The 25,099-nt window shown below is 42.6% G+C and overlaps 1 protein-coding gene across 7 annotated transcripts in view; it reads right to left on the bottom strand.

The window, feature by feature from the left end:
- Positions 1-1,149: 1,149 nt before the first annotated feature.
- Positions 1,150-25,099, bottom strand: part of STAMBP (STAM binding protein) — a 45,315-nt gene continuing 21,365 nt past the window's right edge. For 4 of the 7 annotated variants that reach the window (XM_032178240.2, XM_032178239.2, XM_032178241.2 and 1 more), the window contains 4 exons: positions 24,654-24,791; positions 15,630-15,742; positions 14,926-15,025; positions 11,890-12,573 (listed from right to left, as the gene is read on the bottom strand). In XM_032178240.2, coding sequence (XP_032034131.1) covers positions 12,517-12,573; positions 14,926-15,025; positions 15,630-15,742; positions 24,654-24,791 — 408 coding nt within the window. In that variant the 3' untranslated portion in view covers positions 11,890-12,516. Of the gene's footprint in view, positions 1,504-4,575; positions 4,786-11,889; positions 12,574-14,925; positions 15,026-15,629; positions 15,743-24,653; positions 24,792-25,099 lie in introns of those variants that run through there. The other 3 variants (XR_009209974.1, XR_009209975.1, XM_058428571.1) reach the window with 2 other exon arrangements.

The raw sequence follows: 25,099 nt of genomic DNA, 5'->3' as shown, positions 1-25,099 counted from the left end.
ACTGCAAGTTTTCTGAGTTATTCTGGAAAGTGGGTTTGTGTGGGGCCCAATGCTGAGTAACACCTAGGAAGTTCACTTCCTCCAGCTCTTACAAAACGGGGTCAACTGCCCCAAGTTTTACAAATATGAGGCAAGTCTCTGACTAGAACTCAGTTATGGTCCTTCACTGCCCAGGCAATTTTAAAACTTGACCCTAATCTAAAGCACACACATAGAACTTTCTGCCTCTGGAGTTGTCAATGCTTCTGAATCGTGAGCTCCAATCCTCAGTTTTATTGATTGCTTTATTTATTTATTGTGTTCATTTTTATTTTCTTACTCTATGGACGTGGCTTTGTTTGGCTAGACACAGAGTCCAGTTTAACTTGCCTTCAATAAGGACATCCTGTATCTCCTCTAACTCAAATGAAAAGTCTATTTGTTTATTGGCCATTGTACCCAATTCCATGCCAGCTTTTTAACAAATTGTATAAATTGGGATTCTCAGATCAGCATTTGACATAAGGAACAGATGAGCTTTAAATAATAATTCCACAATCGGCTGCTACTGCCATAATTTTTGCTTTATGGTAGCAAGAATAATATCAAATCATTTGCAACTTTTATTGACCTATCCTCAGCTATGGGCCCTGGCTGAATTGATCGGGCACTGCTCTTCTGCTTCATGGGTCAGAACTGTGGGAACAACTTTCCTGAGGGCTGATCCAGGCTGGGCTCTGACACCATGTACTTTTCCACTCATTAAAAAAAAAAAAAAAATCTGATGCCATCTTTGGATGAACTAGTTGCATAGCCTCCCTTGCTATTAGGAAAAAAAAAAAAAAAAAAAAAAAAGGAGGCTGGGCATAATCGTTCATGCCTATAATCCAAGCACTTTGGGGAGGCCAAGTCAGAAGGATTGTTTGAGGCCAGGAGTTTGAGACCAGCTTGGGTAACATAGCAAGACCCTGTCTCTACAAAAAACTTAGAAGATTAGCCAGGCATGGTGGAGAACATCTCTAGTCCCAGCTACTCGGGAGGCTGACGTGGGAGGATCATTTGAGCCCAGGAGGTTGAGGCTACAGTGAGCTATAATAGGGACACTGCACTCCAGCCTGGGTGACAGAGCAAGTACTCCCTCAAAAACAAACAACCCTCCCCCCGCAAAAAAACCCAGAAAAACAAAAACCACACTCACACAAAAGAAAAAGGAATATTCTTTCTTACTCTGATGATATAGTTTAATTTTCTTGGACAGGGAATGGTTTGTATTTGTACAGCAGAAGCTATTAGCTAATTATGGACAGAAAGAAAGGCTACAGATCAAAAACCTCTGATGTTAGTTGTTACCTAGGCAGGTATTCCCAAGTTCATAAGTAAGGAGACAACCACACTGTCTGAAATTCAATTCCCTAAATTTGCTTATACAGAAACTTCTGTGGTTACTGCAAGCTCCTTCTCCACTGTAAAGTGGGAATCCATGTAGTAAGTGGGCCATGGGCTCTGTTCCTCCATCTTGGTGAGCTGTGTTAAAACAAAACAAAAATGAGTTAAAAGTTGAGAGCCTCATATCTTACTCAGCCACCAATAAAGAATGGCAGCTGCACTCCAGGCACTCGCCAAAGATTACAATTCCGAGCTCACTATCACTAAATATTTATTAAAATGTCAGTGCAGAGAACAACCCAGAGTTGTTTAAAATGCATGCAGTCCACCTGAGCTCCCAGATATGACGAAATCCATCCCTGGGCTAGGTCCAGTTAGCAGGCAACCCGGTGTCTCAGCTGGACTATGTTGCCTTCCCCACACCCACCACAGTTGCAGTAGAATTACATTTACCATATCTTGTGCTTTAGTGAGATTCCATCATTTCTATGGGAAAACAGAGCCCCTCTACCTGATGTTGGGTTTGTTATGCAAATTATTTATTACTTCATACATCCTATGGCCCATACATGGTGGGAATGTAAGTAATCACGGTTTACGTGTTTTGCTTTATTGCTGAATTCACTTTGTTGCATACTTGATTTCTAGATCCTTCCCCCACTTTCGATTTATTTTCTTTCTAATATTTTACACATCCTAGGAATCTGTCTGAAATCCTTTCTACAAGGTTTCTAGAGTCCTGTGGGACTTGGCATTTAGTAGGCATACAGTAAATATCTGTTGAATAAAAGTGGAAGATACAGAAATTAAAATGAGAACATTCATTTCTCCCTCACTTGGGTTCCCTCAACACTTCGGGATAAAGTTGGTGCTCATGATTCTGCGTACACTCATTGATCATGAATTTCTCTTGCACTGCGAGAGTAGGGCTCCTTTATCTTACTTCATTATCTGCTCCTTGAGGACAGAGAGCATAACATCTACTTCTTGTGTACTTTGAGCAGTGCTCTGCACACAGCAGGTACTCAATATATGCAAATTAAATGAATGACCCACAGCCTGGATGTGCAACCCACCTTTTTGGGAGTGGGAAGGTCACTACCCCATCGTCCAGCTGCTATTATCTAAAGCTAACAGCACTTGGTGTTCCCATTTATATTAGCTCACTCACTTTGGGTCATACTGCCCACAGTAGAGATGGGAGGCTCTAGTTTTTTCTTCTAGGCATGCGTGGTGGACATCTGTTGCCTCTGCCTGCCCAGCATCTACTTCCCCTTCTGCTATTAACGCCACCACCATTCTTCTTTGGAAATGAATGCTGCCCCACTCTTAGTGCATGTGGCTTAGATGGGTTATGGGTACATGATCCAGGCCTGGCTAATTACAGCATTCCATCCTCCTGGCCAGAGTGATTGGTTCCAGGATGAAGTCATGACCAAAGCCATGACCCAATAACTCAATTCCAAATATTGTGTTGAAACTGTTGAACTAAGAAGTTCTTTTTCTTGGCCAGATGAGGTGGCTCACGTCTGTAATCCCAGCACTTTGGGAGGTCTAGGTGGGTGGATCCCTTGAGGTCAGGAGTTCGAGACCAGCTTGGCCAACATGGTGAAACCCCATCTATACTAAAAAAAAAATACAAAAATTAGCCAGGCATGGTGGTGTGCGCCTGTCTGAGGCAGAAGAATCACTTGAACCCAGGAGGCAGAGGTTGCGGTGAGCTGAGATCACACCACTGCACTCCAGCCTGGGTGACACAGCAAGACTCTGTTTCAAAAAAAAAGTTTTTTTCTTGCCGAGTTTACCAAGGCAATAGGCTATAACCTTCTAGCTGTCAAAGCTACCTAATTGAAAAATCCAATTAAATAAACAAACATTAATCATAGAAGAGCCTAGAGATGAATAAAAAATTAGCCTTGATGACAATGGACACTGGATCCAGCTGTACCTGAACACCAGTTTTAATTGAGTTTTCTGTCAGTGCAATTAAAAGAATTTTTTTTTTCTTGAGACGGAGTCTCACTCTGTTGCCCAGGCTGGAGTGTAGTGGTGCGATCTCGGCTCACTGCAACCTCTGCCTCCTGGGTTCAAGTGATTCTCCTATCTCAGCCTCCTGAGTAGCTGGGATTACAGGCACCCACCACCATGCCTGGCTAATATTTTTTGGTATTTTTAGTAGAGACGGGGTTTCACTATGTTGGACAGGCCGGTCTCGAACTCCTGATCTCTGGTGATCCACCCACCTCGGCCTCCCAAAGTGCTGGGATTACAAGCATGAGCCACCGCGCCCGGCCTCAATTAAAAGAATTTTAACTAACAGGGTTCTATTTTCATTATGTGGTTTCCTCATAGGCCAGCTGAAGTCTCAAAGGCCATAATCATAGGCCCTGTGCTTACAGAACAACACTGTGGCTGAGAACCAAAATATTTGTGTAAACTTATCCTGCATTTACTATGGTTCAATTAAAAATAATTTTAAACTCTTGGCCAGGCACAGTGGTTCACACCTGTAATCCCAGCGCTTTGGAAGGCTGGGGTGGGAGAATTGCTTGAGGCCAGGAGCTTAAGGCCAGCCTGGACAACAAAGTGAGACCCCCGTCTCTACTAAAAATAACATAAAAAAAAATTTAAACCCTCCTACAACATGGGAAAGGTGTATACTAGGCTGTGTGAGAAAAGTTCTAGACACAGGTGTCTAAGTGCGGTGAGCAGGGTGTTAAGAGCTGTTCAGTGTGGCACAGGGCCTGGTGCTGTAGGTGTGGCATGGAAATATTTTGATGGAATTGTGCTTTGATATGATGCCATTCACTTTTTTGAAGGCAAAATGGGGTGAAGAGAGGAGGCTGCTGGGGATAGGGAAGCTAACCATAGGGAATTATGGAGGGATATCTAAGAATAGTGTTACTTCCTTTAGTCTAGGTAATGTTTTCACTTTTGTCACCCACCAATAACCCATTATGATTTGTCCAACACAAGGAACATCCTACATTCTAATGCAAGTCCAGAAAAAAAAGACAGAAATAACCCTGGGCCACTGTGGGAGTTCTTTTTTGAAGGAGGCTGAGGTTGGGAAAAGTAATCCTTCTCTAGGAATAGATCATAAAGGAGACCTGCTAAGCCCAGATGGGTACCCAGGACTTCTTTAGGCTGTAAGACCAGCACTTCTCTCTTCTAAAGAAGAGGTCAGTTCTTTCTCAGCTCTCCACTCACCCTGTTTTGTCCAAAGAGCTCTGCTAGTTCTTGCAGCAAGGTTTATGTTGAACGGGTTCCAGTGGTGAGGTCACCCTCATGGAAGGTTTCCATATATGACATGCCTCTGCTGCTACGCCCAAGAGCTTTCCCAAGCCCCTGTCACTGATGCTGTCCAAGAATAAGGTCTGGCTGGATTCCCACATTGAAGGGGCAATGAAGTTTTGGTTTCTGAAAATAGAAGGTATTGTCCTTTCTGTCCAATTATAAAAGCAATCCATGTTCTTTGTAGTACATTTGAAAAAATTTGAAAAAGGATATGGGGGAGAAATGAACAGTCGTCCCATAATTCTATCACCTACAGATAACTAATATTAATATTTTAATGTACTTCTTATTCATAGTTTTTCTGAATACATGTATTTATGTGTATTTTAGGAAGGCAGCATTGCAGTGTGGTTGAGTGTGGGTTTGAAAGTCTGACACTATTCATTTGGAGTTCTGTGACCTTGGGCAACTTAAACTCTTTTAAGTCTTACTTCCTTCAACAATAAAGTTTGCTGATTCTTAATCTAGTCCTCGGTCAGTATCAAATTATTTTAACTTATAGGTTTATAATAAGCGTTATCTGGTAATAAAATTTCCCCCAACATCTTTTTTCTTTCAATTTTTAAATGTTATTTCACATATCCCAGATTAATTTTGGAATAATCTTTCAAGTTAAAAAATGATATTTTAGTAGACTTGCATTTAAATTTTTAGATTAAAGAAGACATAGCATCTTTAAAACATTGTCTTCCTCTCATAGAATACTAATAGTGTGTCTGTCTTTCCATTTATTTTCTTCATGTTCCTCTGAAAAGCTTAGTGGTTTTCTTCATACAAGGCTTGCACATTTCCTGTTAACTTTGTTCCAAAGTATTTTGTATTTTTAGTTGCTAGGTGCTGAATTAGATTGTTTTATTTTCCCCAATCACAAGTGGCTATTACCTGTACTGGAAAGCTATTTTCAAAGTTTTAAAATGTATCTTTTAGTGAACAACGTTGTGCCTTTCTCTTAACAGGTCTGACCATTTTTCAGAATTTATTATCTTCAGATTTCTAGGTAGATACTTAGCTTGTAGCCCAAACCTGTCTGCTTTCCAGTAGTATACTCTTTATCCTGCTTCATTGCATTGGTTAGATATCCTTTCAGGACACTGTTCAATAATAGTAGTTAGAATGGATCTACGTTGTCCCTGACATCAGTGTTTGCTTATTAAGTATGATGCTGGGTGTTATATATCAGAAGATTTATTTTATCATGTTAACGAAGCTTCTTTTTTTTTTTTTTTTTTTTTGAGTCAAGGCCTCTCTCACCCTCGTCCAGGCTGGAGTGAAGTGGCGCTATCACAGCTCACTATAGCCTTGACCTCCCTGGGCTCAGGTGATCCTCCCACCTCAGCTTACTGGGTAGCTAGGACCACAGGCATGCACCAATGCCTGGCTAATTTTTTGTAGAGACAGGGTTTCACTATGTTGCCCAGGCTGGTCTCAAATCCCTAGTCTTAAGTGATCCGCCCACGTCAGCCTCCCAAAGTGCTGGGATCACAGATGTATGCCACTGTGCCTGGCCCTTTCTTTCCTTATTAGGGGAGTTTAAAAAATAAATGTTGATTTTCATCTTAAAAAATTTTTTTTTATGAGACTCTTGTTTCTGTTTGTTTCCTTTGACCTACTCATGTGATATATCACTGGATTTCTTTTAATGAGGCCACCATTACATTCTAGGGACAAAAATCACCAAACGCCTCAGGGCTCTCAGAGTCAGGTAGACCTGGGCTGCCCTCTGACTCATCACTTTCTAGCAGGGGAATCATGGGCAAGTCCTACATGAGGATGCATAATACATGCTGGCAGTTAGGATACTTTATTCCTTTACTAGATAGATGATTTTTTTTAGTGTTCTATTTAGAATTTTTGCATCTACATTATTGATTTTGGTGTGAAGTGTGTGTGTGTGTACACAATTTATGAGACTCTGCTCACAAAAATGACCCATGTCATTTACTTAATTTCTGCTTTTTTTTTTTTTTTTTTGAGATGGAGTTTTGCTCTTGTTGTCCAGGCTGGAGCACAATGGCGCAATTTCGGCTCACCACAACCTCCGCCTCCTGGGCTCAAACAATTCTCCTGCCTCAGCCTCCCAAGTAGCTGGGATTACAGGCATGTGCCACCACAGCCGGCTAATTTTGTATTTTTAGTAAAGATGGGGTTTCTCCATGTTTGTCAGGCTGGTCTTGAACTCCTGACCTCAGGTGATCCACCCGCCTCGGCCTCCTAAAGTGCTGGGATTACAGGCGTAAGTCACCGCACCCGGCCAATTTCTGCTTTAGTACTTATTTCTTTCCCCCTGGTTTCCTAGTATATTTTATTATTCTTTTTCTAATTTGAGTCCAATGCTTAATTCATATCTTTTGATTCTTTCTTCTTAAATAATGAAAGCATTTAGAGTTCTAAATTTCCTTCTCTGTATAATTTGTAGAAATTACAGAAATTTTAATTTGTGATATTGTATTATCGTTCATCTCTAAATAAAAGATGAATGATTATATATGTAGTTTTTCTCATTTGCCTTCCTTCTAGAGGTAACCTTCTATGATTGTTACTTATTTATTTTTTTTAGACGGAGTTTCGTTCTTGTTGCCCAGGCTGGAGTGCAATGGCGTGATCTTGGCTCACCACAACCTCTGCTACCCAGGTTCAAGCAATTCTCATGCCTTAGCCTCCCGAGTAGGCGGGATTACAGGCATGCGCCACCACGTCTGGCTAATTTTGTATTTTTAGTAGAGACAGGGTTTCTCCATGTTGATTCGGCTGGTCTCAAACTCCCGATCTCAGGTGATCCACCTGCCTTGGCCTCCCAAAGTGCTGGGATTATAGGCGTGAGCCACCGTGCCCAGCTGATTGTTAATTTTTAATTTGTACAATCTTTAAACATCAATATTTAAAATGTGCTCACGTTTGCTGCACTTCTCCCAAAAAAGCAAAACCTTACCATTTATTAATTGGATGATTTTGGACAAGTCTGTGCGTTTATTCATATCTTATTCCATGTCAGGGGACTCAGTACAAAGGTGAAAAAGACAAAGTTGCTGTTCTCAAGGAGTATACTTTAGACACATAAGCTAGCAATAAACAAACAGGATGATTTTAGCTCATGACAGGGCTACACAGACAGTAACAGTGATGAGATAGGGTGACGGGGAAGAGGTGCTTAAAATGGGGTTGTCAGGAAAGGCCTCCGCTAACCACTAGATCTCATGGGCTCATCTTGAGATTTAACCCAGCAAACCTCTTCTGAGCTAGTTGGCACCACTGATCTCCCTCCCCTCCTTTAAACTGTTGCCTTCCTTGATTTCTGTGACATGATACTGGTGTCACTATCTCCTTGTCTCCTCCTACTTTCCAGCTGCCTCTTTCAGCCTTCTATGCAGGCACATCTTCTTTTGACCACCCATTAAATTAGCTGTTGGCCAGGACAATCATCCCTCCTGGTGGCTGGAAAGAAAGCTCAAGTGCAGCACAGGCCCAGCATATGATGCTGAGTCAAGTTCAGATGGCTTCCTACAAGGTGACATAGAGCTTCTCCAGGCTAGGACACAGGTCCACCTGGCTTCCTAACACATTATTCAACACCAAGGGAACAGCTAAGCAATAAGGTTAAGTGCCTATCCTGACTGCAAGGTATGTTACACAGTGCATAAAGCAAACATGATTCTTACCCTAATGAAATTTATACGATAGTTCAGAAACATGACTTACATAAAAGACAACATGAAAACGCCGCAAAACAACAAAAAACACACACAACAAATTGTGGGAAACAGACTATAGTTGCCACTGGAGTTCAAGGAAGGAAGACCTCAGAGTGAACCTACCAGTGAGGGAAGGCACTAAAGGAACTGGAAGGACAGAGCCCATGGTTATGTAGTGTCACAGTGCTGGATTCTGGATCTAACAGGCTGATTGAATGATGCTGGACACACCCTGTAAGTTAAGGCCCAGCTTCTAACCTCAAACAGGCTAAGGTGAACTAAAAATTGAACCCTGGATTAAGGAGTGAAGACTTCGGTGAAGAGGGCCAATGTTCTGCCCTTCCTTCATCTCAAGAAGTAGTTGGAACAACAAAAGTGGGAGGTTCAAACAAGAGTGGGCTGGAACCAAGGGAAAATAGAGATGATGTAATTTCTTTAGGTCCTGGGTCTGCTCTGGGTCTTAGGGAGAATGAGTAGAAATTTGGACTGGTTTTTGAGGTTCTCAGTTTTCCTGCTCAGAACATCAAGGTAGACCAGATAGCTTTGGAGTCAAAGCCTAGCTAGTGCTAAAGAATGTGGATCTGCCCAAAGATTCCTCTAGCTGTATGCTGAATGGGGCAGAGGTCCAGAAGATAGAAGCAACCGCACCCCAACTGTAACATTTCAAGAAAGACAAGTAACAAATCCCTTATATCTTTGCAGCATCTTTCAACTAACATAGGCCTCATATGCATATAGATGTCATTCTGTCATCATTTGAGGTAGGCATATTAGACTGATCCCATTTTATAGATTTTAAAGAAATTTAGGAAGTTAAGTGATTTGCTGGTGAATGTGTAGCTGGGCCTAGAAGCAAAGTCTTAAATGTTCAACCTGGCACTTCCTCTGGAGAGGATAATATTCCAATAGTCCTGATCTAAACAGGATTTCCAGCGCCCCAAGCAAATCTCCTCAGAAAAAGACATGATCCTTGACTCAGAAGTTCTACTCTGGGCTCACATGCTTGAAAGACCCTTGGACAAACTGGTCGCCAAACTCAGGTGGGGTTAAAACACTGAGATATGAGGGATGGAAGGCACAATATCAATAGCTGACTCTATTTTCTAGGGAATAACATCTACTCTGGTCCTAAAACTGTGTTCTCAAAATCCATTGGAAACATATCAAAATTGCAGGATTCACCAGACTTTCACTCATTAAAGCTTTGCTCCTTGTAGCCTCCATTCTTCTCAACCCCAATATGAAAAATTTCTCTTTCAATTGGGGTAACTAAAATCCCAAAGAAGCCATCAACAGTGAAAGGGGATAGGCACTTACAATTTTAAATTCTGTGGTACCAAAATGAAAGCTGAAATCCTTGCCTCTCAAGCAAGAAAATCCACGATGACACTGGCCCAAGGGAATGTTTCTCTCATGCTGCCTTTTATAGTATCTGGTACTCAAGACAATATTACAAAAGCTTAAGGGTTTCTTCTTCTTCCCCTTTGGTTCCATTTAACAAGGAGTGTGTGAAAGTGATCATCTGAAAAAACTCAGCTCTGCTCTGACCCCCAGCAAAGCAGCTCCTCTGATTCTCTCTGCACCTGACCTATGGCACTTTTGTGGGTTTGTGCCTCCCAGGGCAACTGGGACATTGTTTGGCAACCTGACAATGCTTTTGTCTCCCCTCTCAGCCCAGAACACTAGGTATGGTACTTGTGCAGCTTGCAAGAGTGGAAAAGTCTCCTGGTCTTTGAGCCTCAGGAACCCAGGAGTCAGTCCCTTTAGCCAAATAGTCATTACCCTTTCAATACAATGTCTTTCCTCAGGTTTTGTGGTCTTAGTCCCTTTTATCCACAGTATTCCTTTCCTCTTTTCCCGACCGCTCTGGCTCCTCCTCTTTCTCTCCAGCCTATCCAGTCTCAGGGCTTCCTTGTGGGCTGGCTTGATTCCATGTCTCCTCCACAGAGGTAAGATGAAGACAGAGACACTTAGACCATCCTACGCAGAGTGCCTCTGCAGTGGCTAGGCTGCAGCAGATATGATGAGGGATCTACAGACTGATTTCCCGCACCCATCTAGCCACTAAGATATCTTGTGCATAGAGGAAGAGAAAAGAAAATATAGCAGTTTGGCGATCAGTCTGTGATCAATGTGGTTGCAATGTATGATATGTCGTTGACCTGGCTGAATGTCTTTGGTGGGCAGAGATTGATAAGAGAGCTCACAATTCTTAGGTATCAAGGACCAAAGCAGTGGTTGTCAACCCTGGTTGTACTTGAGAATTCTAGCAGCTTGAAAGACGAATGCAGAAACAACATCTGGGGCTCCACCCCAGAGATTCAGCTTTAATTGGTGGGGGGTAGAACACAGGCATCAGTATTTTTTAAATTGCTCCCTAGGTATTTGAATGTATAGCCAGGGGTAAGAACTTTAAGTGGAAAGTTCTGAATAAAAGCTAAATTTAGATTTTCGGCAATGGGAAGCTATTGCAGGTTTTTGAGCAAAAGAGAAAACATGAACATGGCTGTAATGTGAGAAGCTTCTCCTGATCAAAGTGTGCAGAACAGACTGAAATGAAGAAATGCTAAAAACAAAAAGACTTGGTAAAAGCCAATGGCTACAGTCGAAATAAAAGGTAAGAAAGCCCTAAGCTAAGTGGTAGACAAAGAATGGGAAGAAGGGGATGGATTTCCCAAAAGCACAGGACTGGGCAATTTCAGGACTGTTTAGAGCAAGGTGGAACAGCCAGGCTGCTCTGGGCCGCAGCAGGAAATGGCTTGCCCAAGCTCAACTGGCCCCCAGACCCACCCATACCAAAACAGCAGAGAAGGAATTTCCACTATATGGGGAGTTAAGAACCCAAGAGAAGAAAAAGAATATAGAGAACTGGGCTCTTTCAGGGGACAAGTTCAAGGACCACTAACCTAAGCAATAAAGACTGAGACAAAACTTAAAAATGAAGGAAACTTTATGCATTCACAGATTCTCCCTCCCCCCCACCTAGAATTCTAATAAAGAATAAATCACTCTTCTCCTAGCCAAAGTATTTACTCTCCTGCCCTCACTCGAGGTGTCACAAATGACACCATTAATTCTAGGCCACCTAGAACACCAGGCTCAGCTCACAGAAAAATGCAGTATCAATTGCCACTTCAAGCGTCTTCCTAGGTACTGCCTTAGTCAGAAAAGAACAGCCAACACAATGAAATTGGTAGGGTGGGGTGGCTGGGAAATGTAATCATTTATTGGAGTGTAACCTGGTACTCCAAACAAAGGCTTCATTATCCTCAGCCAAAAGCATGAAGGGCATAAGGAGGAAGTGAATTGTTGACCCATTTGAGACAGCACCAAAAGAACAGAGATGACTTCACAACACCTCTGGAAGATGGCAACAGGCAGATAAAAAACAAGGAATAATTAAGTGAACTGGGACACACCTTCAGTGTCAGTATATCTCAAATTCCATTTTTCCTTCACCTTTCCAAAACAACCATACCTTTTTTTAACCTGTTTATACAATGCTTGATCAAATGGATCACTCTGAAGCACAAAAACATAAGTTAATTGTTACTTTATTGTAGAGGAAAAATATCCTGAAATATTTGTTAAATAACAATAATTCCTGACAAAATCATTCTTCGGGATGTGTTAGCCAAACCATCTGGTCAAATGGAGTGAGCTGTCCCTCACCCCAGTAATAAGCTCCATTCATATTGTCATAAACCACAGGAAAATCCAAAAGATTTTCTAAATGGCTTCCAAATTTCTGCATAGATGCCCTTATTGAGCCCAGAGGTAAATATAAACAAATTGAAATTAGAGAGAAATTAGAAGGATAGCTGAGAGGAAAATAATGTTAACAATTGGTGAATCCAGAAGGAAAGGTATATGGGGGTTCATTATACCATTCTTTCTTAATTTCTAAGTTACTTAATTTCTGAGTAACTTAATTTCTGAGTTACAGTTGCTTTTGGGTGACCATGTTCTCTTTCTGACTTGCCTAAAAAATATGTTCAGTTATTTCTTTTCAAACCTGAAACACAAAATCAGCTCTTTCTCAGGTGATGCCCCCCTTTCTACTCTGTCTACAAAAACTTCCAAAGCTTTCTAGAAAGCGTAAATTAAGGGGCTACAGTACACTGATATGGTTTTGCTGTTCTTGGAAGGTGTTGGACTCAAACGCTCATCGAAGGTCTGTGATGGTCACTGCTCTGTCCGCAACAGTCACGTGGCTGCAGCTCTGCAATAGGAAAAAAGAAAGAAAGGTGGAGTCCTAGAAAATTCTGAAAAGTCTTTTTTTTTCTCTTCATATAGGGTCTTGCTCTGTTGCCCAGAGCTGAAGTGCAGTGGCACGATCTCGGCTCACTGCAACCTCCGCCTCCCGGGTTCAAGCGATTCTCCTGCCTTAGCTTTCTCAGTAGCTGGGATTACAGGCACGAGCCACCATGCCTGGCTAATTTTGTGTTTTTAGTAGAGGTGGGGTTTCGCCATGTTGGTCAGGCTGGACTTGAACTCCTGACCTCAAGTCATCTGCCTGCCTCAGCCTCCCAAAGTATTGGGATTATAGGCGTGAGCCACCGTGCCCGGCCTGAAAAGTCATTTTAAAAAACCGCTTTTTGGCTGGGTGCGGTGGCTCATGCTTGTAATCCCAGCACTTTGGGAGGCCGAGGTGGGCAGATCATGAGGTTAGGAGATCAAGACCATCCTGGCCAACATGGTGAAACCCTGTCTCTACTAAAAAAAAGAAAAAAAAAAAATTAACCCGGCGTGGCGGCGCACACCTGTAGTCCCAGCTACTCAGGAGGCTGAGGCAGGAGAATTGTTTGAACCTGGGGGGCAGAGGCTGCAGTGAGCTGAGATTGTACCACTGCACTCCAGCCTGGCAAAAGAGTGAGACTCTGTTTCAAACAAAAACAAAAACAAAAACAAAAAACACCCTTATTTAAAATGTTCATTCTAGGCTAGTGGTTCTCAGTCTGGAAGCCAGACTGCTATTTAAGTGGTAGTTATGGTAAGAGTCTAGGACTCGTTACTACCACCAGTCCCACCTGAAGATGGAATCAGTGTTTGCCCATTTACCTTTGTTTATTTTTAAAATGTATATACATTCTAGACTCATTCTTTGATGCCTAAACTTGGCAACAAGTAGTGTCATCCCTAAAATACACATTAATTTAAAAGAATTACTGAATTCATAACAGTTTTTTTGGCTATGATGTCACCCAAATAATAAGACATACCTACTGTCACGTGGTGAGAGAAGAATGCTCCCTTTTGGCATGCAACAGGGGTCTTTATAACTGAAAACGTGGGCACTGGTGCCCCAGACCTTTTTTTTCTGATTGTGTAGTCTTTGTTTCAACATCCTAGTACTTAGACATTCCAAGGCAGACTGATCTATTTTTGAACAGATTTGTCAGAAAGTTCTTCCTCACGCTCAGCAGAAAACCGTCATTCCACGAAGTCTTTGTTTTAGTGCTAGGAGTGACATGAAATATACCCAATCCCTTTTTTTATACATCAACTCTTCTAACACTTGAAGTCAGCTCTCAGATCCTTCCTGGGGTTTCTCTTCTAAATATCTCCAGTTCCTTTTAAGTGTCAAGGTTCTTAGTCCTCCATATTGCTCACTTTTCTCTGAACCCAAAAGAAATAATACTCCATGGCCAGCATGGAGTAATGCAACACCATCAAATCAGATTGCAGGGGCAAATGGAGACATACTGATCTTATCATCAATTAAACTTTTTATTCACAGACCACAACATAGGGAAAAAAGAACTTCGTAGGAAGGTCGTAAAGCCCGTATGATTTAAGCAAAATTCTACAAATATACTTAATTTACCTATCTTAAGTGGCTTCTCTTTTCCTTTGCCTTCAAATCTCTTATTGAAGTACAGGCTTAGAAAGTGACATTGATGAGGCCGGGCGCGGTGGCTCACGCTTGTAATCCCAGCACTTTGGGAGGCCGAGGCGGGCGGATCACGAGGTCAGGAGATCGAGACCACGGTGAAACCCCATCTCTACTAAAAATACAAAAAAATTAGCCGGGCGTGGTGGCGGGCGCCTGTAGTCCCAGCTACTCGGAGAGGCTGAGGCAGGAGAATGGCGTGAACCCGGGAGGTGGAGCTTGCAGTGAGCCGAGATTGCGCCACTGCACTCCAGCCTGGGCGACAGAGCGAGACTCCGTCTCAAAAAAAAAAAAAAAAAAAAAGAAAGTGACATTGATGAAAGGAAAAAGTAACATTTAATAAGCCAGCGACTGCATTAGGTACTTCCTGCACATTACTTCATTTAATCATCTCAAGAACTCTATAAAGTAGGTGTTATTATTATGCCTATTTTATAGATGGGAAAACTGAGGCTCAGGAAGGGTAAGTAGCCCAATCAAAGGCACACAGTGGCAGAGCAAAGATTCAAATCTATTCCTGTCCCACACTGCTTCTCATGTACGTCCTTACTATGGAGATCTGGCAAGGTAAGTGACAAGGCTGGTCTTCTGTGTGGATCAGAAAGGATGATGCATTTCATCAGCTCTGACTGTCCTCCCTGCTTGAAGCACAGCCCCATTTTCTTCTACATAGATACATACACAGAACAGAGGTGGATCCTTGCTGTGTGGATGAAATCCTTTCTGGCGACAGGAAGAAATCTCCTCTAGTCCATGGTCAGTTAGTTTAAAGAATCCAGTTCTGAAATTAAAAAAAGGCAGGCTAAGAGTCAAGCAAAGGTGTCCCTCCATCCCAAACAATATGCATGCACACACACACCAGCATGTACACTCACACAGCGGGGCAGAGGTCATTGTGAGACAGCTTCTGTAGGATGCTGCCTCACAGGTCTCTTCTCTGGTGAGTGAATCACAGTTAGAGAATGATTCATTACTGCCATCACACTAGTTTTGCTGGAGAATTCATAGTAAATAATCAAAGTGGGAGTAGAGGCAGGATTTGGAGTTAAAAAGAAGTGCATTCTGAGACAATGTGTTTGATTTTGAAACTTTCTAATCCAACATAAAACTCTTGACATTCCTATCGCTTCAAGTCAAACACTTCAAATTTCTTGTAGACTTTTCTTAGAAAAGCAACTAAGTTGTTACTTGGATATCTTTTTGAACAAGCATGATAGATTAATCATGATATGGGGCTTAAAAGGAAGCCCTTTAGAATAACCAACTTACAATACAATCTATATATTTTACAAAGAACAAGTCCACAAGAATAGAGACCTTTTCCCCTGAGGCTTTCTTCCCTCCTACCCCCTTGAAACACCCAGAACCATGCCCTCTATACTCACTCCTGGAACTTGGGGGAGCAAACAATGGCTATTGACTCTGGCAACATCATCTGGTAAGAGCAGTGAGTGTGTAGGTCGACACTGGAGAGAAACGCGGTCTGTGTGGGGTGAGTCTGAGGAGAGAAAAAGAGTCAGAGGACTCTTAGCGAGGATATATGGTAGTCCCTCCTTATTTGTGATTCCCTTTCTGAGGTTTCAAGCTATCCATATCAACTGCAATCTGAAAATATTACATACGATAAGATACTTTGAGAAAGAGAGATCATCTTCATATAACTTTTATTACACTGTATTTTTATAACTTCTGTTTTATTATAGTTGTTGTTAATCTCTTCCTGTGCCTAATTTATAAATTAAACTTTATCACAAGTATGCATGTACAGGAAAAAAACATAGCATATATAGGGTTTGGTACTATCTGTGATTTCAGGCCTCCATTGGGGGTCTGGGCTCATATCCCCTGAGGATAAGGAGGGGACTACTCTGACGTACAACCAAGCCTGGTCTCTGAAGGAAGTAAAGCCAAACAGTTCTCAACAGCTGGGCACAATCTCCTTTGTAAGTAAGAAGCCATCTGCAACCATGAGAGGTCCACCTGAAGTTCCTAATAAGTAAGGAAGCTCCTTTCCAGCACTGTAAACAAATATTGCTTAACACCAGTATGTGAAGTGACTCATAATTTATTTCTTTTTTTAAGTTCAAGAGACTTACTTTACAACATGGTGACTACTGTTCATGACAATGTATTACACACTTGAAAACTGCTTAAGAGAGTAGATTTTAAGTGTTCTCACCACAAAAAAGTATGTGACATAATGCATATGCTAATTAGCTTGATTTTCCCATTCCACGATATATATATACATATTTCAAAACATATAGACTATTGTTATTTGTCAATTAAAAAAAGAAAAAACAAAAACAGGCTGGGCATGGAGGCTTATGTCAGTAACCCCCAGCACTTTGGGAGGCCGAGGGGGGCAGATCATTTGAGGTCAGGAGTTTGAGACCAGCCTGGCTAACATGGTGAAACCACATCTCTCTTAAAAATACAAAAGTTGGCCGGGCGTGGTGGCAGGCACTTGTAATCCCAGCTATTCGGGAGGCTGAGGCAAGAGAATCGCTTGAACCTGGGTGATGGAACTTGTAGTGAGCCGAGATAGCACCACTGCACTCCAGCCTGGGTGACAGAGCAAGACCCTGTCTTAAAAAAAAAAAAAAAAAAGAAGAAGAAGATATATGTTCCCATTATAAAGTCCTAGGTAACAAGGAATAAAATGAATAAAAGAGCTCATAGAAATAAGGAGCATAGGCCCGGTGCGGTGGCTCATGCCTGTAATCCCAGCACTTTGGGAGGCTGAGGCAGGCAGATCATGAGGTCAGGAGATCGAGACCATCCTGGCTAACATAGTGAAACCCTGTCTCTACTAAAAAAAAAAAAAAAAAAAAAAAAAAAAATTAGCCAAGTGTGGTGGCACGTGCCTGTAATCCCAGCTACTCGGGAGGCTGAGGCAGGAGAAGGGCATGAACCTGGGAGGTGGAGCTTGCAGTGAGCCGAGATCGTGCCACTGCACTCCAGCCTGGGTGACACAGCGAGACTCCATCTCGAAAAAAAAAGAAAAGAAATAAGGAGCATAAACAATTATTGGAAACTGGAAGAGCTGTCTGTGGTGAAGGATACAATGAGAGATGGGAAGGGATGAAAATAACTAAGGAAATGAAATAACTTAGATTGCATTGTCCCCAGCAGAATGACAACTAAACAGATGGGGATTTGTCTGAAGAGCAATCGTGGGGAGATGCCACAAGTGGGGTGGGGGAGATCCCACTTCAGTTCCTGGGTAGGTGGATGTATGCCCTCACTTACGTTGTGCAGAACCATAATTCTGAGATTCTGTAGAGTGTCCGATGAAAGATAAGGTGATCTTTTTCTAATGGAAAGCAACAGCATTAAGCCCAGGCAAGTGCATGCCATCCTAGCTCATGGTTATAGATGACATACCAAATAACCCACCCACCACATTTCATCTAATTCACTCAGACAACCTTCTCAGGGAGAGAGCTCCCAGAGGTCACCGAGGCTGTACTGGACAAAAGTAAACTGAGGATGAAGAGGCTTGGAACTTTCTGGCTTCCCTTGTTTGAAGGCAGTGGAAGATGTTAGGCAGCTTGAGCACTCAAGGGGAAGGGGGAACTGGAGTAGACAGACAAAAAAGGGAGGTAAACACAAAGGGGGAACTTTCTTCTCTGTACTACTCAAAACGGGGACTCTGATCCCACTGGTTCAGAAGATCTAGGGTACCTGATGGGTTCTGGAATTCCTGGTTGGATGAAAGACTGTAGGCTGCAGAGCCTTGATGTGAGAAGGCATCAAGATATCGGGCCATTAAACTAGTAGGGTATGGAGAGGACCCAGGGACAGAGCTCAAACCTTCCATCTGGGGCATCACTGGGGAAAGATACTGTTCCACAGTGTTAAAACTCAAAGACCACTGCAAAGTGGGAGAAAAACAGAATTCTGAAGCTGGAATAGACAAGGCAGAAGAATTCAATGCTGTGCCACATTCTAGTTAAACAAATTCTGACCTCTCAAAAGGAAATCAAGATCTAGGTTCCAAGTGTGAAGAAAAGGCTTCCCTGAGGTTGGTGTGTGCTAGCTAGGAGATCAGTATGGTGGGTCTTGTAGGGTGTGAGAACTGGCAAGGGGAACCCCATCTCAGATGACAGCACACATAAACTGGCTTGAAGACCTCCTTCAGGCACATATCTGCTGCACAAAGATCACCAGACAGTAGGAGTGGAGACAGGAAAAGACATTTGCGTCTCAGGGTTGGAGACAGAAGTGGGGGTTGTTTGTTGATATTTCCTGCTCTGGCTCTCCTGCTCTTGAACCAAATTGGAAGAACTCAAGGACTATGATGTTGGATTCACCCAGGGATCCATGGAATCAAAGGTGTTAATAGGTGTTAATGGGGTTGTCATGATGGGCATCCATGGACAAGGTAGGTGGGTGTCCTCAACAATTGTGAATGGCACGCAGTGGCCCTTGGAACTTTTGCTAGGGAATTTCTTCTATCTCCTCTAAGGATGATTCAGGCTTTGGTTTTTCAAGAGACTCATAATTTCTAATTGACCATCAAGACTTATTTGGTTCCTTACAAGGTCTCTTCATACCATCGAGTCACCCATTCTGGAACAGATGGTACACACCCAATATTTCAACATGGTGGAAGTCAAGGACTTAGTAAACCACAATTAGATGAATGATTCTTCTTTCCCACAGAGGTGTTAAAAGGTCAAACATGAATCAGGTTCTATAGGCAAAGGCTGTCCTGTAGCTAAAGCATCATCCAAGGAAGATACGGGAGGTAGGGGACTACTTGAATTTCAGTGGCTAGTTAAACCATACAAAGGAGACCATTCTGTTTGGAAGGAGAACACAATGCTAAAATTTGAGGTTAATCAGTTAAAGCATCACCTAAATGTGCATCCCGATTATTTGTTTCCATTGTTTGTTTTATTAAGCACATATTTTATATACAAAACAGACAACTATATAATGACTTATGTTCATCTTAGAGGAAGTGTGATCTTAGGTAACAAAAATGGAAAAAGATCTAGCATGATTCAAAAAGACAACCAACCTTTACTGACAGAAAAGCACAGACAATAAAGACATGCAATTGACTAGCGTTTTCAGACCTGCTGTCCAAAAAAACAAATCTCCTGAGGAGCTTGACAAAAGCCCAGACTCCTGCACCCCACCCCTGGAAAGAACCATCATGAGGGAACATTTTTCTTGAAAGCTCACTAAGTGATTCTTATGTGCAGCCTCATCTGAGAAGCACCATTCTCAGGTGCTGTGATGAGCTCACTGTGGAAGAAGCCTTCAGGACAGGAATGTGTTAGCTGAGTGCAGGCAGCAAATTCACACACAAGTCTTCACGGGGCATGTAAGGACTTCAGTGACCACAAAGTTTCTACCTGATGAGAATATAATCCTTTAGGCTGCTAAAGAGCAGTGGCCTGTGCCAACACCACCTTCCATCCCATGGTTAGAGTCCAGGATTCTAATTGGGAGCAAATGTGGGTAGCCAGAAAGATAATAAAGAGACATAAGCAGGGGCTCAGTAAACGACTATTAAACAGAATCAAAAAACCTTGCCGTGATCCCCTGCTCCTCTCTAACTACTGTACATTCTCTCCCTCCTTCCTTTCATAGTCAAGTTTCTTGAATGAATAGTTCATTATGTTCACTGTGCCCATGCTGCTGGGGATAGAGGAAGGCACTTTCACAAAGAGAAAACAATATACCGAAGGAGCAGAAATGAGCAAGGAGGGTGAGTGCTGAAGGCAGCCTGGGTACCTGGGTGGGAAATTTTCCCTAGGGGGAAATGGCTCAGATAGGGCTGAAACATGATGAGGAGTGCCTTGAGTTCTGGGCTGGAGGTTTGACAACAGTTGGTGATCAATCCATAACCATACCAAGCTTTTGACCTGGGAAGCTGATTCATAGTTGACAAGGTTAAGAAGGAAGAATTGATCTTTTGCATTTTCCTCTGGCCTATTTTAAGATCTGAATAAATCTTACGGTCTGCTTTTTGTTTGTTTTTGAGACAGGGTTTTCGCTCTGTTGCCCAGGCTGGAGTGCAGTGGTGTGATCATGGCTCACTGCAGCTTTGACCTCCCAGTCTCAAGCAATCTTCCTGCCTCAGCCTCCCAAGTAGCTGGGACCACAGGCGTGTGCCACCACAAATGCATAATTTTTTTTAATTTATAGAGATAAGGTCTTGCTATTTTGCCCAGGCTGGTCTTGAACTCCTGGGCTCAAGTGATCCTCCCACCTTGGCCTCCCAAAGTTCTGGGATTACAGGTGTGAGCCACCATACTCAGCCTGTTTGTTTTTAATCCCGAATTAGGAAGGAATGGTGCAGAAATATGGAGGAAAAAAAGCTGAACTAGCTGGGCATGGTGGTGTGTGCTTGTAGTCTTAGCTACTCAGGAGGCTGAGGCAGGAGGACCACTTGGGCCCAGGAGCTCAAGGCTGTAATGCAGTATGATTGTGCCTGTGAATAGCCACTGTATTCCAACATAAACTACATAGTGAGACCTCATCTCAAAAAATAAAAATAAAAAAGCTGAACTACTATCAATTTAGGCTTTAAATCTGTTCCCAGCTGGACCCTCACTGATACTTAAAACTCTTTTATTCATTTGTAGCTAAGTTCTACCTGAAGTCTGTACAGTAATGATTCTAAACTTTCCCCCATCTCCTCCAGTTTCTAATTCCTCCTTGGTCTCCCTCTTGCTCAACAACAGACCTAGACTTCAACCTTATTGAGGTCAAGATTGTCTAAAACGTGTTTCCTCAACTCCTCCAGACATCATTTCAAAAATCTCTCTGTATCTTCATTTCCGTTCATTCAATCTTGTCTTGGAGGAATGGATGTTTTTCCCCCTGTGAAGATGAATCCCTCTTTGTACTTCTGATTCGATCCTTCCTTATCACTCCATTACCTTGTCTCTCCTGCCCTTTTACATCTCCATTGTTGGCTCATTGGGCATAAGAACATGTTCAGAAAACTACACACAAGAATGTGAATAAACCTTCAAAATGTTGAGCAAAAGAAGACACAAATATACATATGGTATAACTCCATTTACAAAAAGGTAAAAGCCAGGCAAAAGTAAACTATAGTGTTTAGAGACACACATTGAAGTGGTGAAATTATAAATGAACCAAGGGAGGGAGGACTTCCCTCCCTTAGGGCATGCATGCTCCTGACAGTATTCTGTTTCCTGACCTAGGTAGTGTATATACATAGATATTTGCTTAATGATTTGTTAAAGTGTACATTTAGTTTCTTTTTTTCCCAAGACCAAGTCTCGCTCTGTTGCCCAGGCTGGAGTGCAATAGCGTAATCTTGGCTCACCACAACCTCTGCCTCCGGGGTTCAAGCAATTCTCCTGCCTCAGCCTCTCGAGTAGCTGAGACTACAGGCATGCGCCACCATGTCCAGCTAATTTTTGTGTTTTTAGTAGAGACAGGGTTTCACTATGTTGGCCAGGCTGGTCTTGCACTCCTGACCTCGTGATCTGCCTGCCTTGGCCTCCCAAACTGCTGGGATTACAGGCATGAGCTACCGCACCGGCCTAAAGTATATATTTAGTTTCTGTGTGCTTTCTTATGTATGTGTTATATTTCATCAAAACAAAACACGTTCAAGCCTTTCACTTTGAACAATCAACCAAACATTCTCTCAACCCAACTTCTCCTTAAACCACCATCCCATCTTTCTCCTTTCCTCTAGAGCTAAGTTGCTCAAAATGGTAGTGTATACTTCATTATCTCCACAAGCTTAATCCCTATGACTTCTTAAAGTCTTACAGTCCACTCCCATTAATGCCTAAAACGCACTAAATCGAGATCCTCAATAATTTCATCAAATCCAGGCCGATCTGAGTCTTCACCATTCTGGAGCTCTCCATAGGATGTGACATGGTTAACATCCGGAAATTTTTTCTTAAAGCCTTCCTTGGCCGGGCGCAGTGGCTCATGCCTGTAATCACGAGGATCACAAGGTCAGGATTTCGAGACCAGCCTGGCCAACATAGTGAAACCCAGTCTCTACTAAAAATACACACACACACACACACACAAACACACACACACACACACACACAATTAGCCAGGCATGGTGGTGGGTGCCTGTAATCACAGCTACTCAGGAGGCTGAGGCAGGAGAATCACTTGAACCTGGGAGGCAGAGGTTGCAGAGCCAAGATTGCACCATTGCACCCCAACCTAGGAAACAGTGTGAGACTCCGTCTCAAAAACAAAACAAAACAAAAACAAAACAGCCTTCCTCCTCCTATGGCTTCTGTGTCTTAACACTACCCTCACCTTTTTCATACATCTCTTTGCTTCATTGCTAACTACATTCTATGTTACCTTAGGTAGCCTGTCCCCCAAGTTGCCAGTGAACCTTTTCTTGCTCTAGACTCTTCTCCTACTTCCAGAGCTTCCAAGATCAGCACTACATAGTGGATTCCCAGAGCCCTCTCTCCTGCTTTGACTTTGCTCCCAAGTTCTAGCCCTACATTGCCAACTGGCTGATAACTACCTCCAGTGATTTAATATCTCATCAATACCTGAAATTCAACATGCTCAGAACTGAACCCCACTTTCAAACCAAATCCTTCTCCTGGATCCCCTACTTTTGCTTATGAGGTATCACTGCAAGACCCCAAATCTCTGAGTCACCGTTGACTCTGAGTCATCATCCTCTATTACTCATTTCCCAAATCCTCTGAAATCCTACATTCATCTCCTCCTTCCCAAACACACTGGCATCACCCTAGCTCTTATCATTATTAGGCTTTATCAGCACACTAACCTCTTAAATCATCTCCTTGCCACAACCTACCTTAAAACTGTATTTACGTTAAATTTTCTAAAGTATGGCTTTAATCATATCATTGCTCTGCTCAAAAACCTTTAGGAATTCTCCACTTACTAAAAAGCGGAACAATTCTGCCTGTCCACCCTAGACCCTCCAGAACCCGGCTCCAATGTGCTACATTAAAACGTATCTAGCCAGGCGTGGCGGCTCATGCCTGTAATCCCAGCACTTTGGGAGGCTGAGGCGGGTGGATCACCTGAGATCAGTAGTTCGAGATCAGTCTGGCCAACATGGTGAAATCCCATCTCTACCAAAAATACAAAAATTAGCTGGGCATGGTGGCGGGCGCTTGTAGTCCCAGCTACTTGGGAGGCTGAGGTAGGAGAATCGCTTGAATCCGGGAGGCGGAGGTTGCAGTGAGCCAAGATCTTGCCATTGCGCTCCAGTCTGGGTGACAAGAGTGAAACTCTGTCTCAAAAAAAAAAAAAAAAAAATGTCTACCACTGTTTCCTGATATGAACCATAAATCTCAGCGAACTAGTCCCCCCAGTGCTCCAGGAACAGAGTCTGCCTCTTCTCCACCTGTCCGCTCCTTAAGGAACTTGCCCTTGGCCCAGCTTGCCAACATTCTACTAAACCCTATCAAGCATGGTCCCTCCTTCCTCTGAATTCCACAGTGCCTTGCTGGCACCTCTTGAGGCCTTTAGCACATTCTGCCCCAGGTGAAGTTATTAATTGTCTAGTTATTTAATCTCCTTCATGAGGCTAAAATCATACCTTACTCAAATTTGTATGCCCTGGCAGATAAGGAACAAGTTTTCTTTCCCCCATCTACTACAATGGGGGTGGGGTGGGGATACACAATAACAGGCAAATCATCAACATGAATGTAACTGAACAGAAGAAAGGACGGAAGGCACGTGGGACTGCCTCACAGGTCAGTCTTTCCCAAATTCTGGCATACAAGTATGTGTAATCCAAGAATAAACCAATTTATTTGTAACTCTGTCATACAGCATAAAATGCAGCTTGGGCTATGGGAGTGAGGGGTTGAAAAGGAATAGAAAGAAAAATTTAAAAATAATCTTTAGGGAAGGCCTTATATTTTACCTGAACATTACCAGAAGACTGCACAAGATATGCAGACACTTGAAAATAATGTGTATTTATAGCCCTTCTTGTTTATATAAAGGTGCTTTAAGAAAGACCAAATGCAAGCATCTGAATTAACCTACTTGGCTCATTTAAAATATTTTGAGTTATACAACTTTAAGGAACATCATCTGTATACAGTAGGCATAGTCTCTAAGGTCAATGTCCACATATATTCTAGGCCAGCATCCCATCACCAGTCACACTCAGAGGGAAACTGGAACTTTAGGGAAAACAGTTTATTTTTACTAAAAAATAAATAAAAAGTTAAAAAAATTTAAAAGCCCTAAGTGTTCCCAGAAAACAATACCAAAGTGCAATAGTCAAGTATGCTAAGGACTGCAACCAAAAGAGAGAAAAACAATAAATAATCTGGATATAATTGACTTTGTTCAAAGAAACACTCAGTGTATTTATACCACCATAGGAGAGGCAGAGACTAACTCTCAGACAGCTCAGAATTGCTTACATGAATCCAGCCCAGGGTGATGAGGCCCTGCTGATCTTGTATGAGGAAAAGTTCTTCTTCGTTCTCTGTGTTGCAGTAATCAGACCCAGCACTTTGCTTGGGGATGAGAACATGGGTAATGGTAAATTCATTCCTCATCTGCCAAAGGAGAGAACAGCTGGTCACAATTCCCTGGTGCTCATGCAACCCTGCTCCACTTCATCCCGACAGTGAAAAGGTAAGCATCTATACAAGTGAAAGCCCTTCCCACACAGCAGGAGTCCTGCCACTCAGTGGTTCACAACCTTGGCTGCTGATGCACATTGCCTGGGGTACTCTGTACAGCGACAGATGCAGAGACCAACCCCAGAACTCTGCAGCCTGGGCAAACACCACAGCCCTGAGGGAATTTCCTGCTGTGCCGAACTGCTCTGCTGAGAAGCTCTGGGTAGAGTACCATTTCTCTT

This window comes from Hylobates moloch, unplaced genomic scaffold, assembly GCF_009828535.3.
Source record: "Hylobates moloch isolate HMO894 unplaced genomic scaffold, HMol_V3 SCAFFOLD_15, whole genome shotgun sequence".
Classification (NCBI taxonomy): Eukaryota; Metazoa; Chordata; class Mammalia; order Primates; family Hylobatidae; genus Hylobates; species Hylobates moloch.
Note: the sequence above shows the minus strand (reverse complement) of the source record. Positions and strands in the feature narration are given on the sequence as shown.